The 17368-nt window shown below is 40.6% G+C and overlaps 1 protein-coding gene across 3 annotated transcripts in view; it reads left to right on the forward strand.

Moving 5' to 3' along the window:
- The window catches only part of hectd2 (HECT domain containing 2), a 56418-nt gene extending 40398 nt beyond the window's left edge, over window positions 1-16020 (forward strand). The window contains exons 18-23 of one of the 3 annotated variants that reach the window (XM_046064921.1): window positions 3144-3231; window positions 5004-5110; window positions 10150-10265; window positions 10991-11134; window positions 11836-11963; window positions 11999-16020. In XM_046064921.1, the coding sequence (XP_045920877.1) occupies window positions 3144-3231; window positions 5004-5110; window positions 10150-10265; window positions 10991-11134; window positions 11836-11956 (576 nt within the window). In that variant the 3' untranslated portion in view covers window positions 11957-11963; window positions 11999-16020. Of the gene's footprint in view, window positions 1-3143; window positions 3232-5003; window positions 5111-10149; window positions 10266-10990; window positions 11135-11835 lie in introns of all 3 variants that reach the window. The other 2 variants (XM_046064920.1, XM_046064919.1) reach the window with 2 other exon arrangements.
- Window positions 16021-17368: the final 1348 nt, after the last annotated feature.

Consider the following 17368-nt stretch of genomic DNA (forward strand, 5'->3'; position numbering starts at 1 on the left):
TTTTTATTTTTTGTCGTTTCATCCTGGGATTGTGTTCAGCATTACCAGTTTGACTGATAAGCGATAACATTGTGATTGATGTGAGAAAGATCTTATAAAACTCTGCAAGGGACTGTGTTTAAGGTCAGGGCACACCCCCCCACCCACAGATGTCATGATGAAAGTATCTCAGCAGGTGTGACGGTGCTGACAGACAGCTGTGACTGCTGTCGCTGCTGTGTGATTTTTAATAAAGACCAGAGGGCGATCTGGATCAGCACCAGTGATGTCATGCAGCAGATAAGTCAAAAGGCAAAGTCAGAGTATATAAAATTGTAATTTATAAAAGCATCAAACTGTGATTATGGACAGTTTGGTTCCAAATATAGGCCACACATTCTTACAAAAAAGTTGGAAGCATGAAATAAACATGTTTTGGGCGGGGTATTAAAATCCAGTTTGTTTTTGATCAGATAGTTCCCAGTTAGTTACTCCAGTAAAGAACAATCACCTTAAATCATAATTTTGGCTGTATTTGATGGCTGTTTTAGTTTGGACAAAAAATAACATTTGAGTACTTTAGTTTGTTTTTGTTTTTTTAATAATGTTTTGAGAAAAAATAATTCTGCTATCTCTACTGAAAACAAGACCCAGCCCTAGTTATTTTGCTTTATGGATAATGGATGACCAAAGATTGTTACGGCAATAGAAAACATTATTTATGTTTTCTTTTTACAGAAATGAATGCTGAAGGTTTTTTTTTTTTTTTGGATGCTTGGTGCTTGAAAATAACAGCCTTATATTGACCTGTGCAAACCTTTACTTTTTCACCTAAACTGAAGCCCAAACTTCAGTCAAGCTGTTTGGTTTAGCTTGATGTCAGTGGAATAACAGTACATTGACTTGTGTATTATACAATGCATCGTCACAAAGCTGCAAACGACGCTACCAACATGATCATATAGAATATGATGCGTTGCTAAGTAGTAGTAGATTCACAGGTGCTTAATGAACTAGAAGGAACTGGTACTTGTAGTATTGCTAATTTTACTGAAGTAAAGGATCTGAATACCTGTATTGCTTGATGAGAAGCACTGCAGACTTGAGTTCATGTCAAAAAGTTCCCCAAAATCCTTAAACTTCCTGGTTAGATATCTGTACTGGTCTGAAGTTTCAGATAACATGACGTCAGCATGTTTTAAGAAACAGGCTTGTCAGACTCTCAGTTACCAGATATAATGGAATACTTCATTGTGCAGCTGGTGTTATATATATATATATATATATATATGAAGCCATGTAAAAGCCTGAGTGGAGGTGTTATTTTAACCCACAGTGTGAGCTGAGTGTGAGTAAAGGCTGCTCACAGTCGCACCACTGTGGGACCACTGACCTGCAGTACACTGGATCCCTCTGTATATATTTCATATAGCTCCCACTCACCGTGACTCCTCTTTTTTCCCATATGTTCATCCATTTCCTGCACACATATAGCCCTTCACCCTAAGCTAAACTTAACTCTAACATTTATTTAAATACCGTACATGAAGTGAAACAGACTCTCTTGAAAAAATTGCTAATTCTCTTTTCTTTTTTTGATGAGAAGATCATGTCTGTACGCTGAATATAAATCTTAGTATACACATAAATAATCCTACTAAAACCAAAGTTAAAAAAACAACTAGTTGTTACATAAGTGAAAAACAGATTGGCACGCTGGTGAGTGTGACATCAGACTTGTTGTTGTTTAACTAGCTGAATTTACTGTGTAAACCGTGACTGTGCTGTCATTTGAGACCATAGTTAAACCTGACTTCAGCGATTTGTTTATTTTTTTTTTACCATCTTGGGGCTGTGCAACTTGAAAAACAGCATCTCAAATTTTATCTCCTCGCAATTTCATATCTCTTGAATCTTATTTCTGTCCACCAGTTGAAAGTATGTTGTTATATTTACTCTCCATTCAGCTCTGGTTTGGGTTTTACCAACACCTTAAAAACATTTGTGCTCTTCAGCTTCTAGATGGTCCACTTTTTGTTCACCAGCTATCATGGGCTGTTTGGTGGTATGCAGGTACTGTTCACTGGGTGCACACCAATCAGCCATAACATTATGACCACTGACAGGTGAAGTGTGATTATCTCATTACCATGGCGGGAAGATCAGGCAGCGGGTGAACATTGTGACCTCATAGTTCATGTTAGAAGCAGGGGAAAAAATGCGTAAGGAATTGAGTGACTTTGGCGAGGACCAAATTGTGATGGCTAGATGACCGGGTCAGAGCATCTCCAAACCCGTCTGCAGTGGTCGGTACCTATCAGAAGGGGTCCAAGGAAGGAAAAGGCTCAGTGAAGCATGTGGGGAGCAAAGGCTGGCCAGTGTGGTCCGATCCAACAGACGAGCTGCTGCAGGTCAGACCGCTGAAGAAGTTGATGCTGGTTCTGACAGAAAGTTGTCAGAACCCAGCCACGCAGACCAGACCAGTCAGGGTGCCCATGCTGACCCCTGTCCACTGCGCCTACAGTGGACATGAGAGCATCAGAACTGGACCACGGAGCAATGGAAGAAGGTGGCCTGGTCTGATGAGTCTCATTATCTTTTACATCATACGGATGGCCAGGTGCGTGTGCATCGCTTACCTGGGGAAAACAAGGCACCAGGATGCAATATAAAAAGAAGGCATGCATCTGTGGGATGTGCGGGACAAACCATGGAGGCCCCCACCTCTCAACTTACAGGACTGTAAAGAATCTGCTGCTAATGTCTTGGTGCCAGATACCACAGCTGTAGAGGTCTAGTGGAGTCCATGCCTCGACGGGTCAAGGCTGTTTTGGTGCAAAAAGTTCTCTGTGGCATCACGTCTAATTAAAACGTTAAATTAAAATTATTAAAATGTTCAGATCTGTATGAATGCTGCGGGGCTGCTGGGTAGAGCGGGTCACTGATCACAGGGCTGGTGGTTGATGCTGAAATGAAGGCCACATGTCAACGTGTCCGTAAGAAAGACGATGAACTCCCAAATTGCTCCAGATGGTCAGGTCACCTTGCATGGTAGCTCACTGCCATCGATGTGGGAGTGAATGGGTAGAGATCCTTCGGTCCTGGCGAATCAGAGACATGCACCAGCACCACCCATGTGACATTATACTTTGTGTGTGTTGCAGGTGTACCAGGAGGAAATGGGCGTGGTCAAATCCTACAACCTGAAGACTGGAGGCGACAAAATCCCCGTCACCAAGCACAACAGGAAGGGTGAGTCCCACAGCGAGTCACCGCGATTCACAGCACGAGCTTCATAGTTTGATGCGGAGGTCATTCTCTGATAAAGCCAAGAAACATGCTCACTGGCATACAGACCACCTTGACACCGGCATGAACCTTCTTCCTGCCTGCTGATCAGACTGGAATAGAGCGAAAAACACATTACATCCAGGATGAAATGCTCCACGCTTTAATAAAGAGCAGATCATCCTAACAGACACCAAGCGCTGCTCACAATCATACATGGCTACTGCACAAATCCTCCGCTTTAAATCTTCTATAAGTTTGAACTCGCAGTGAAGAACATGAGCTGAACCTGATGAGACTCTTCGGGGCACATTGAGCAAACAGCTCATAGATTGTCTGGAGCTTAGGGTAATTCCTAATGGTTCTTTTTGACAGCAATATCTTGAGGTTCTGTATTTTGAATAAGGGTGAAACGCAGTGCCATGGCTTGCTGCAGGCTACAGGCTGCTGCTGTCCACCTACTACTAAATAAGTACATAGTCAAACAAAGTTGGTTGTAGCTACAAGAGAGGAAGTGGTTAGCAATATAACACGGTTAATATAGCAAGTTTAGCTAACTGATATCAAAATCACAACATATCAATGTTCACAAGTGCATAGATTTGGTTTCAGAATTGTGTGTCGGGGGTCGTCTAGGGTTGGATATCGTTTCGATCAGTAAACTGTGAAAGTGAAAGATCTCCGCGAGTGCTTTTTCCTTTATTGGTGAACCTCCAAAAACGACCGTCACAAGTTTAAAATGAGTCAGGAGTGTGTTTTAAATAAGTCACATAACTACACTAAAGACTCACAGAGTAAAGAGAGGCTGCACGTCCAGCCGATCAAACCAGCTACACCTGGTCAGGAAAATCCGCCCATCGCTGCTGCGCCACAAAAGCCTTTAATTGATGTGATGTAATGCAGCGATCGATCAGTGACAAGTGATGTGAATAGCAAATAAATTGTAATGTATAGAGTATTAAATGATGCCAGAAGATGAAACCAACGGAACATGCCTGTTAAAATCATGCTTGGACTCTGCGTGTGCACGCCTTTTTTAATACAGTTCATAGTGCTCTTCTCTTTCTTTAGGTGTGTTGTTTGCGTGTTTAGCTGCAAGAAAAAACCATACAAATATTCTTATATATTTTGCCGCGATTTGGTTACAAAAAGTATCGATTGAAATACTGGTTCTAACTTAACTAGGGGATAAGTGTCTTTCTCAGGGAAACAACGGTGGATGTTTCACTGTGGGGAATTGAACCCGTGTGTCTTATCCACTGTATCACCACCACGCACGTACGGCTAATGTTGTATTTACATTCTTAACAATACCTCGACACCCATGATTTCTTTACTGAATTGAACCCAAAGCACTTTGGTGCAACATGCATTACAGACAGTTAAAGTATAAGTTAGGTCCTTCCTATCTTTTAATATATCTCATCAGTGTAGCACTGCTGAGAACTTCAGTACTATTTAAACCCCCCTCCTGTGCTGTTTTAACGTCATGTGAGCAGCGACACAGAAACCTGGCTCAGCTCGAAAGCTTCTTTTGTTGGAGCTGAGAACGTCAACTTTATTTCTCTCATTAAACCTAATTTTCCATTCAGCAGCTCTTGTTGCCGTCCAGGTCCAGCTTTCTGCCAGAGTCCTTCTGTGTGTGTTTAAAGAGCTCAGGCTGGAGGGTAAATGGGTAAAAGTTTGTAATGGAATATATCTATAATCGCACTGTTCTGTTCCTTCTCTCTCCACAGAGTATGTCCAGCTCTACGTCGACTTCCTGCTGAATAAATCCATCTATAAACAGTTTGCTGCCTTCTACCATGGATTCCACAGTGTGTGTGCCTCCGATGCCCTCATGGTGAGTCCACAGTGAATGCAACAAGCAAGCCGGCACAGATATTATATTAAACTTTCCATTACTCAGCCCCTCCAGTCACTAATTAATTATTACAGCCAATAAATGTTTGCAGCTGCTTTTCAAACTAATCGTGCCTAAGGTTGTAACATTTTTAGTGGAACGCATTGTGTCAATACTTTAAAAGAAATGTGTAATCTCTTAAGACTGACCTCCTCTTGGGTATTTCTGTCCTTAGCCTCTAGCCTGTGGTGTCAGCAAGCCAGGAAGTTGAACGAATATGTAACATAGGGTAGGTTATGTATCTCAAAAACGTTTTTTTATCAATAAATAAATCAAATGCCCGTATCTGTGGCTGTCGCAAGATACAGGACGATCAGTCAATCTTTATTTGTATAGCACTGTTCATACACCTGCCATATAAAACAAAGAGGTTTTAAATTAAAGACAATAAAAACATGAGGCGAGGAAACGCTACCGTGAAGCCACTACCTGCATAAAACTCAAATTTGCAATGGGGAAACACTGGAGGCAGAGTAAGGTATTAAAAGAAAAGTAAAATAAAGATAAAAATAAATAACAATAAAATAAAATACTGAAAACAAGATAATAAAAACATATGGGAACAATAATAAAATAACCACAAAGTGGTGGGATAACATTACGTTTGTGTGTGTTTACTCCCGATGATAAAAATGTGCGCACATCTTCTCATCATCATCGTTCAGCCCACGGATCAGATGTAACATTCTTCACTTTATCAAGCCTCTCTAAAACAGCATTGCTTCCTGTCATTAAGGGAATTTCCAGTCCAGTCATTTTGATTTCTGAGTACGTTATCGATTTAAAGTTGAACATCGTTACAATCTCATCTTAAGAGATAAGAAAAAACTGAAGGTATAAAAATCACCTAATCTTCTCTTTGTGCTGATATAAAGCGGCTACCTGAATTCTGCAGAGGTCATGTGGATTAAATGTGATGTGATATACTAGTTTAGCAGCCGTGGCCTTACGCGGCCTCGTTTCAAGATAAACTAGATTTCCTAGAAGATTTCAAACATGCTGGTAATGTAGAATTCATCACTTCCTGTGCAGCAACAGAAAGACTTTCCATGTTGAATCACTTTTTAGGAAGTTATAACTGAGAATTGAACTTTTTAATCTTTCCTTCTTTCTCTCCATCATGGAGCTCAGGCAGCCAATTTCTATTTTATTTCCTCCTTAATCAAATGTTGGTTCTCCTGATAAGTAGCTGCTGACTCCGCTGCTCTTTGTTTGTTGAACTCTGGGTATATATTTTTCTCCCTTCTTTTTATTTATTTAGCTGGGGCTACCATGAAAAAAGTAATTAATTATACATATGTAGTACATAAGTTAAATGTAACAAAGGATTAACATGGAAGTGCTGTAGATTAAGTGCTACCTTCAGGTCCTGGCCCACACTCGGGTTAGGGTCAGGTGTCACAACAGGCAAGTTCACAGAGGACAATGTAGGACTTTGTGTAAGATATTATTGAAGTGTTTTGTTGTTAGTCACACGTCCAGAGCTGACTGACTGCAGATAAGACGGACAGTTTGACTGCACTTTATCAGCTGAGAGCCAGAATCTGGGTCAGAGAAGGGAAAGGCCCGGGTTCACATGAAATGTAAAGACTGAAACAGTGTGTCAGAGGTTTGCCAGGCAGATTTTTATACCAAGTTTTAATTGAAGTAAATCTCTGTGGCTCTGTGATCATACCCAATAGCACCTTCAAATCTCCTCAACATTTAAGCTCTGCTATATTTACTGTATTTAGATCATAAAACCTATTTATATCTGCATTCTTTTTGTCTTTCCTTATTTTTAGTAAAGCAGAAGTTTAAGGCTCTTCAGCTGTCCTGTAAGGTGGAGCTGCTGGTACACCTCAACTTAAGAATAGATTGCATAAGCCATTTACAAACAAAACGTGTCTATTTGAACCTTGAAATCAAAAGGGGTCCCTCTCTGAAGAGCATTAAATGGTAGATTCACAATTTGTCATGTGCCAAAATGAACGTTGACACAGGTTATGCTTCCTGTTATTTAGTCCTCCTTCTAACTGACAGTTAAAAGATCCCGTCCTAATGTAAATTTCATTCAAACATTTATCTGACGCTTAGATAGTTATTAACTATCCCTCCACTGTAGCTCAACAGGGAAACACAAAGAGGGCATTTCATACTAAAAATCACCTACATTAAAGGTGGATTAGGAATGACCCGTCTGAACTGTGAACCCATCCTTTAACATGCTCAGTACATTTAAAGGTTTATCTGTATAAATTTTGTGTGCAAAGCTGTGAAAGTGGCCATTTTAGCCTGCAGGAGGTGCTAGAAGGAAGCACATGGAGTTCATGGAGTGTTGCATCCTCTGGGGAGCATGAATGTAAATGACCTGTTGACTCTTTAATGTTTGGAGGAAGTGGAAACTTTGTCTAAATGAAAGTTGAGACTAGATGAACGGTCAGGAAGTCGCCATAATCATTCGTTTTCATCCTCTGGAGACCATTTTCAATGCAATTTGGCAAGACGGTAATTGTAAAGATATCTTGCTCTGAACCAAAGTGTTGGACATACAGATAGACATGCACACATGCACACGTGCCGCATTTAGACCAGTCTGGGAAACGTTAAGGTCTAGAGAGAGACCGATCGTTCGGCTGATCATTTACACCACAGCACAGACGTTAACCAACTATTTTCACAGGCACACTTGAACATCTCATTGCTGTGGAAGTTCTTCACCATGAGTAAAGAAGACACAACACTCATTTGACACACAATTACTGTCAAATAATTTCATGAAGTCTTGATGCACTGCACACAGTTTATTTTATATCATAATTTATATTTGGGCTTAGAGAGGGTATCAAGTCAGTTTGAGTAAAAAGATTAAAAGTCCAAGTGAAGTCAAAAGTCATTGGTGTTAAGTTTTTTTTATTTTGTCAAGTTGAGCCTAAAGTCATCATATTTGTGACTCAATTCCAAGTCATGTGACTAGAGTTCACACCTGATATATTTGGCAGAGAAACGGAGAGTGAGACTTCATCTGGTATTTCGTTAGAAGGCATGACTGCACAGACTTTGTAAACACACCTGTTGTTGTTGATGTTCGGTTTCATCCACTCATTAGGTTTTGATCGTTTCGATAAGCGACACTTTACACTTTATTGTCTTGGAGGGTAATTCTTTTCTCAACACTGTACATCTGCAATTAACATCACATATCACTCCCAACAAATGTACAACATATACAACATGCAACAACAACAGGACAGGTGAAAGCAAGACTCCTGGTGTCCTCCCCGAGACACGGTGTTCATGGCACTATGGCTGCAGGTACCAGGCTTTTGCCAAAACGGGTCCTTCTGCACCTCAGGGACCCGTACCTGCACCCAGATGGTAGGAGAGTGAATTAGCAGGTGTGTGATGTCCTGTGCTGTTGTGATGCGTTTGATGGTTTATAATTGAGTTCTGATACGCTGGGTGTGGGCGGACCGGTTATCTTTTATTTGTACATCCCTAACTGCCAGGAAGCTAAGACGTGTAACTCACATGGGCACAGTTACTGTGAAAAAGGATGATACCTTTTTGTATTCTTGCTGATGTTCATCAACTTTAAAAAACAACTTAAAAACAGCTAAAGCACATCTGAGTCTCAAACTCAGCTGTATCTGATTCGTTTTTGATTGGGGTCAAAGTTCAGTGTGTCAGACGTCTTTCTATGTTTCGTTTGTGTATCTGTCGTCAGTCACGTCCACACTGTGTGACGTGTTAGGATGTGATGAGGCAGGCCTGTGGTTGATTTGTGGGTGTGTGGTTTAATGATTGTGTGTGATGGTGTTGTGACAGAGTCTGGAGTTTTTGCCTGTCAGTATTTTTATTAAGTTTGTAAACTGTTGTCTCTTCCTGACAGAGAAACTACTGAACTATACTGAACATATTTTAAATGATCTGTGGATTTAACATTATAAAACTCTAATCTACTTTTTATAAATTGCTGTTTTGGTGTTCGTGACCCACATGACCGTGTACAGACTTGCCCAACAATGAGTCATTAAGTTGTAAGTTGTGTGTCTGTTGTACAGTTTGAAGCAGATTCTTTTACAGTTTGACACACTTGGTTATCAGCTGCTCGAATGAGGCCGGATTTCCTGTTTCGCCTCCTGTTTTTACGGGTTGTGTTCTTACACCATTCAAGCAGCGGAAATGACTGCTCTTCTGTTGAAGTGGAAATTCTACTCTAGAGCTGATGTTGCGTCCGTCCAGCTGATTTATTCAAGTGTTTCCTCATGGTGACAGTAGATCAGTGGGCTGAGCCAGGAACTGAAGCCGCCAGGGCTCAAATCCAGCTGATACTAACATGCACGGAGGCTGAAGTTATAATCCTGAAGACTTTCATGAAATCAAACTGCTATTGATCCTTTCTGATCAGCAGTTATTTCCGCTGTAGCTGTTGAATGTATTTGATAATTACCTCACTGTACAGTATTTCAGTAGTTCGTCGCCTGTGGCAGGGCCCGCCACTCTTGCGCTGGACTCGGCTTGCCTAACTGTGAATGAGAGATTTACGGGAAATGAGGCTCGAGTGTAATTCAGCATTACTGTTATTAAATGGATATTGATATCAGAATTCCTGTAATGCAATGGAATCATATTTTTTTGTCAGTATTGTTATATACTTTATAATAACTGAACTATACAACAAACGTGTGCATAAGAAGACATCATGTCTGATAGTCCCCTGCATGCAGAATTTAACATTTTTGGTATATTGTTTTACGTTGCATTATCTCTTGAGATAATGAAAACTATAAGTTAGGAAACTAACTGTTTTTTGATGTACATCAATGTGTGAGGTTGTTCATTAGTTGTTAAAAAATATCAACAACTTTTCTTTGTGTAGCATGTCTTCTTTGACTTTAGAATGAAATAAATTCTTAAGAAGCTCAATCTCAAAAAGTTAATTTGAGTTAAATTGTACACCAAAGTGTGTATTTATTCTTCTTCTCTTGTTTTTGCAGTTGCTGCGGCCGGAGGAGGTGGAGATGTTGGTGTGCGGCAGTCCAGAGCTCGACATGACCGCTCTGCAGAAAGCTGCTCAATATGAAGGATTCAGCAAGACCGACACGACCGTACGGTGAGACACCTGCACTTCCTGTTTACTGAAACTAACCTACTCTGCTGTGCAGGAAGTCAACACATCCTCTTTTTTTTTCTACTCAGAACAACTTAGTTTTTGCAATTCAAGGGAAAGTCCGTCATGATTGACAGATGGTTTGTGTGTTTAGGCTGCAAGCCTGTAAGGCATTAAGTTGGTAACAATCTCTCTCTCTTTCACTCTCACACTCTCTCTCACACACACACACACACACACACACACACACACACACACACACACACACACACACACACACACACACACACACACACACACACACACTCTCAGATGTCCATCCTTCCTGTAGCAGGGGAAGAAAACAAGCCAACACTTGTCAGCCACAGATAACGTAACTCAGTATGGTGCTGACAGCTGACAACAAGCAGCTGCAGCCCTGTTACACAACTTCAGTACTGTCTGTCTGACTGTAAACTATTTATTTGTCACTCTGTAGTTTTACGAGCTCTCTGCAGGCAAACATTCTGGTAGTGGAAAGGTTTGATTTTCCTTGTTCACAAAATCTATTCAATGCATCTCTTCTGGAGAGCGTTTTTAAAAAGCACATTTGTTTGGAAATAACAAATTCCAGCTTAGCATCACACATCAAACAGTGATGTGCACTCTTATCCCGGTCACACTGAGGCTTCTTGGTGTTTGGCTACACATAAATCTGTTTGAGAGAGATTTTCTTTGTGTTGCACCAGGTGTTTCTGGGATGTGGTGTTGGCTTTCCCTCTGGAGCTGCAGAAGAAGCTCCTCCACTTCGCCACAGGAAGTGACCGCGTTCCCGTAGGAGGAATGGCCGACCTCAACTTCAAAATCTCCAAGATCGAAGTTCCAACTGACTGGTAGTTTACAAAAACCGACCACACTGAGACCAGTACTCAAATTAAATGGACATAAAAAGAACCTGATGACACAGGGGTACTGAGAGATTCTGAGATTCTACCAAATACTTTTTATTAAAAATGTTTTGTTTTAATTTGCTTCCAAAAGGCTATGCTGAACCAACACACTGAGTAAGAGAGACGTGTGGTCTTGCACATAATTTTAATGTTTTAGAGACCTTACTATTGAACTTTAAAGCTAGAGTGCAGGACTCGCCAAATGAGTTCACACCTTGCTGATTAAGCCCGTCGCCTCCAGGTAAACTCTCTGCATTTCAGTGTGACGATTCCCGCGCTGGTAAACCAGTAGGGATGTGTTTTATGTCAACCAGCAATGATTGGTTTGCCAGAGCAACCGTAGTGACAGCAGCAGCTGAGTATGGCGCAACCAAGTCACGTTTGTTGAGTAGCTGTGTTGAGTAAAAACCTTTTTTTTTATATGTGAGATCAGGTGAACGTTCCCAAATTTCTCCACATTTTAAGAAAACTGCCTGTTTGCGGGCTCATGAAGTTTTTTCAGAACCATCTAGGAGATACTACAGCAAGAGTGTTTTGACTAAAAAAGTTATTTTGGACAGTTTTTTTATTTTTTATTCTTATGGTTAAAAAGACCTTAATTTTTTTTTTTCTTCTCTTTTTTCTTTCTCTCTGTTTTTCTGCAGGTTGCCGATCTCTCACACCTGTTTCAATCAGATCTGTCTGCCTCCGTATCGAACCAGGAAGGAGCTCAAACACAAACTCACCATTGCCATTTCCAACGCTGAGGGCTTCGGCCTGGAGTGACCAGCCTACACACACCACACACACACACACACACACACACACACACACACACACACACACACACACACACACACACACACAGACTATTAGTGGCGTTAGCTATCTGTCTGCCACAGCTATCACAACGCACCTTATGTATCTCTTTGGTCGTAGATCAGACTGTAGAGGGAACGAGTTTCTCAACAATATTATTATGTACTGTAACGCAGTTTGTATTGTAAAATCGGGGTCGGACAGCTCAGTGTGTGAGTGTTGTAAGAAGATGGGAACTTCCCACCGCAACAGCCACAGAGAAACACTAGAAATGTTTTTATTTGCACACGGACTATGTTAGTTTTAATGTTAGACAGCCCTGACTGAAGAAATTCAGATTTTTAGTTGTTGTCACGGGGGGGTATATCAGCGTAGGCCTCCCGAACCCGTTGCTGGTCCAAATCAAGGTTTCATGAATGAAATTTTAAACATGTCTGGGCCCATACCACTGAAAAGTCATGTGTGTTCTCCAGAAACCTTGTATTTAAATAATAATAGGTTGCTGGTTTGCTCAGGTAATTATTATTATCAATATTAGAGAACAAGGTATTTGTACACTATGTTCAATGATCCTGTATTTTATGGTGCTGCGTAAACTGAGACTAAGTCTGCATTAAGCCGGTCAAATTTTTAAATGTGTCTTTTTCTTTCCATTTCCTGCCAGAATAGAGCAAACTTTTTTCTCCCCCCAAAGTGGAGCTTTTCCAAAACGGCCTTCAGGGAGCGTAAATGTTAAAATGCCTGCTTGGTGTTTCAGTGAGGGTCGGAAGGTGTGTCCCTGTAAAGTTAAAAAGGACACATTTAGTCGTCTCTGATTATTCATTTTAAAAGACGTTAACGACTACTAAGACTAGTTGTCGTTAACGTGGATTTATTATTTATTTATTCATTTTGTCAGACGATGTTGCAGCTATGAATCAATGACTCATTCTCACTCCTAAGTCATCACATACGGACGCATGGTCAAGACCGCTTGGCGTTAGTTTATAAAGCAATGGGAAGCCCTTTTTTTAATACGCTAAAAGTAGGTTGTGTAGTCCAGAAACCGGACTTTCATCAAGAGGCTGGTGTTTTTTTAGAGTGGTGTTATAACTTATTGTACCCCAAACCATGATGTTTTCCTAAAAATAACCAAGTAGTTTGGGTGCCTAAACCTAACCAAACTGCAGTGTTTCACATTGACCATGCACGTTTCACAACGTTAACCGCTAGTTTTATTTTGAAAGTCTAACTGAATGTTGCATATTTGTTATTGCAAATTCGACCGCGGAGCCCTACACGTGCGAAAACAGGTCCCAGGGTGTTGACTAAGCGTCCATATGTGTTGTTTAGTCAGCCGGCTGTCTGTCTGGCCCACTCCTTACATGATGTTGGCTGAGATGCAGTTTTGATGTCGACCAACTGAAAAGTCAGATTTAGGTTTTTTCATGCCATTCAGGTGTGTAACTGTCATTTTCACACGGCTCAATGTAGACATAGTCTGAGTTGAACAGAAAATCAGGCTGGAGTTCAAATTACAAACGCAACAGATACAGTACAAGTAAAAAAAAAATAAAGGTTAGGTCAGTAAAAATATTAATTGGAATATAAGATTTCTGGAGAACAGTCAAGTGTTGATGTTTTAATATTTCCTGTTTGTGTGGATTCTGACTTCACTGCTTTGGTGACTTTTTAAATGTATTTTTATGAAGGCATAGGAAATGTGTTTTTAAATCCCTTGCTTTGTTTGCAGCACACTGTCGGGATGGAAAGCTTTGCTGGGAGAAGAATGCTATCGTGTATCATGAGATATAGACTGTCTTGTGATTTGTTTTATTGTTGTTTTGACATTGCTGCCTGTTTAATTGAACAAAAGGCTGCAGCACAACTGTTTCTAATTTAGTTGTAAATGTTGTAATGTTGTGGTACAGAGCTGATTGACAGCTGGGTGTTTGTTTTGGCTCTCTCGTGTCACGGCTGCCGTCAGGTTGAGAGGTGACCAACGACCGGCAGCGGGAAGCTGGTAGATGTTAGTCGAGAATGGATCAGAAGATGAAGCAGGATAGGAAAAGAAGTCATCTTCTAGAGGTCCTGTTATTAACAAGTAGTCCAATAGTCAGACTGGTTATTTGAGTATTGAGATATTTCAGCTATTGTGGTGAAGTGCTTACAGATTATTACATCATACCGAATGTCCTCGGAAAAATCCAAAGAAGCACATAATTTCTTTCTCATGTAGGGACTGAAGTTCTGCTTTTAAGCGCTGTGCTCCCTAGGGCTACAACCAACGATGATTTTCATTATCGATTATGGATTAATATTCTCGATTAATCAATTAGTTGTTTGGTCAATGAAATGTCATAGATGGTAAAATAGAAAAATGTCAATGAGTGTTTACCAAAGCCCAAGATGACGTCCTCAATTGTCTCGGTTTAACCCAAAGATATTCAGTTTACCGTCATAGAGGAGGAAAAAAACAGAAAATATTCACATATAAGAAGCTGAATCTGAGAATTTACTTAGTTATCTTAAAACGATGAATCAATTATCCAAATAGTTGCCAATTCATTTTATATTTGACAAGTAATCGATGAATCAGCTAATCGTTACAGCTCTTGTGCTCGCTGCTGTCAAGTGTGATCAGAAACTTTGTTACTTCGTGGAAAGTGATGCTCCGTTTTCAACAACAGGTAAATTTCACTAGGTGCAGCTCTGAGGAGGACATGGTGCCATTAGTTTTTTACATGGACTGTGTTCAATACAAACGTTTTCACCTGCACTTAGTCTTAGTTTTTTCTATTTTGAATTTAATCTTCCTTCAAGTGGGAGCTTATTTTTTAAGATTCAATTAATGTGGAACTTCACGAGCAGAAGTGCTCGCTTTTACCCCCAGGTAATCTAACTTATAGTCAGTCTCCCCTACCCCCGACCTTATTTTAGAACCTGTCTGTCAGATCACAGCGCCCTTCTCTCCAATGATTCTTCTCCATTCAACAAGAAAGACATCACATTAAGGAAGTTAAGATGCTAGTTCTCTGGGGAAACGCTGAATCAGGGAAGTAGATATTCAGACCGTCATGATTTAAATGTTGGTGGCATCCAGACTTTCTGCCTTTGGTTTAACTTAACTTTTTTGGCTTTCATTCAGAGCTGTGCTGGTTTTTAACACTCAGCACTCTTATTTAAAGGTTGCCATGGGAAATGTCTGAATTCCTAAAGACGAGCTAGTAAAAAAAACAACAAAAAAAACAGGTTACCAAGCAACAGCCGGATCTGGGTCACTCATTCAGTCTCACTGAGCGTCTATAGGGTCTGAAAAAGCTCCTTATACAACAGCGGATGCTTTTTTTTTTTGTCATTTAACGACAAGTCCAGAGCAACAGCAGGAGCCAGAAGCATCAAATCATCTGTTTGAGAAGGACTTCATTCCACATTCACACCACGGACTGGGAAAAATGTCAGCATCCTAATGCTGAATACAAAAAGGACACATTTTATGGCCGTGAAGTGGGAGAGGTTGTCAGAGGAGCTTGGATAAATGGGATAATGTGATGTCTGAGAAGTTGGGGGGGTTTTTTTGCTATGTGAATCTGACCCAGGTCTGTTGCATGTGAATGGGACCAAACTGTGTCAGGTTATACAGTGGGAAGGCAGCGTAAAGACCTTGTTAAAAAAATCTGTTTGAAAATAGTTTGAATGGATTCAAAGGATTTGTTGAGATGTAATTATTTGAACTTGTCAGAAAAGAGCACTTAAAAAGTAGAGAAAAGTCATGTTTGTTTTTATTATTTAACAGTTGTAAACCTTCAGGTTCATCGGTATCTGTCCGTTAAATGTGTGTACAATTCCTACTGTTGGGTTTTAACATGAATTGCAAGAGTTTGTAATGACTGTCTCTCGAGTGAATGACCGTGCATGACCCATTTTGAAAACGTCTTATGCTTCTCTGTTGCCTAAGTGTTATATAATATACTGTATGTACTGCAATGTTTCCACAAGTATTTACTGTAAAGTAAAGGTTGACAGGGGGGTCGTTCCTCTCTAGAAAAAGACTTGCTGGCTATGTGTGTTTGTTTTTTTTTTATTTTAAGATGCACCTTGCCTCACATTCCTACTGGGAGCTGCACAGAAGAACCAGTCGTCTGCACAGCACCAATCCAGGGTTAACTGTAGCTTCACACTGACTTTATTTATAAGAACTAAAAAAGTACTTTGAGAAATGGTAGTTGAGTAAATATGGGATTTATCAATCAAAAGCATACTTCTATTATTAATAGCTGAATTAATAAACCTGACAAGTTAGTGTGAAAGGTGAAATGAGCTTTGGATTGGTAGGAATTTAAATGGTTATTTAATATGTATTAACTGAGCAGTCCGTCATTGTGTAATTTTGACATGAGTCAGTGTTTCCTCTGTTAACTGTAATACTTTGACCAACTAATATTGACCAGTCGCTTCAGAGCATGATATACACTCACCTAAAGGATTATTAGGAACACCTGTTCAATTTCTCATTAATGCAATTATCTAATCAACCAATCACATGGCAGTTGCTTCAATGCATTTAGGGGTGTGGTCCTGGTCAAGACGATCTCCTGAACTCCAAACTGAATGTCACAATGGGAAAGAAAGGTGATTTAAGCAATTTTGAGCGCGGCACGGTTGTTGGTGCCAGACGGGCCGGTCTGAGTTTTTCACAATCTGCTCAGTTACTGGGATTTTCACGCACAACGATTTCTAGGGTTTACAGAGAATGGTGTGAAAAGGGAAAAACATCCAGTATGCGGCAGTCCTGAGGGCGAAAATGCCTCGTTGATGCTAGAGGTCAGAGGAGAATGGGCCGAATGATTCAAGCTGATAGAAGAGCAACTTTGACTGAAATAACCACTCGTTACAACAGAGGTATGCGGCAAAGCATTTGTGAAGCCACAACACGCACAACCTTGAGACGGATGGGCTACAACAGCAGAAGACCCCACCGGGTACCACTCATCTCCACTACAAATAGGAAAAAGAGGCTACAATCTGCAAGAGCTCACCAAAATTGGACAGTTGAAGACTGGAAAAATGTTGCCTGGTCTGATGAGTCTCGATTTCTGTTGAGACATTCAGATGGTAGAGTCAGAATTTGGCGTAAACAGAATGAGAACATGGATCCATCATGCCTTGTTACCACTGTGCAGGCTGGTGGTGGTGGTGTAATGGTGTGGGGGATGTTTTCTTGGCACACTTTAGGCCCCTTAGTGCCAATCGGGCATGGTTTAAATGCCACGGCCTACCTGAGCATTGTTTCTGACCATGTCCATCCCTTTATGGCCACCATGTACCCATCCTCTGATGGCTACTTCCAGCAGGATAATGCACCATGTCACAAAGCTCGAATCATTTCAAATTGGTTTC

This window comes from Micropterus dolomieu, linkage group LG12, assembly GCF_021292245.1.
Source record: "Micropterus dolomieu isolate WLL.071019.BEF.003 ecotype Adirondacks linkage group LG12, ASM2129224v1, whole genome shotgun sequence".
In the NCBI taxonomy this organism is placed as follows: domain Eukaryota; kingdom Metazoa; phylum Chordata; class Actinopteri; order Centrarchiformes; family Centrarchidae; genus Micropterus; species Micropterus dolomieu.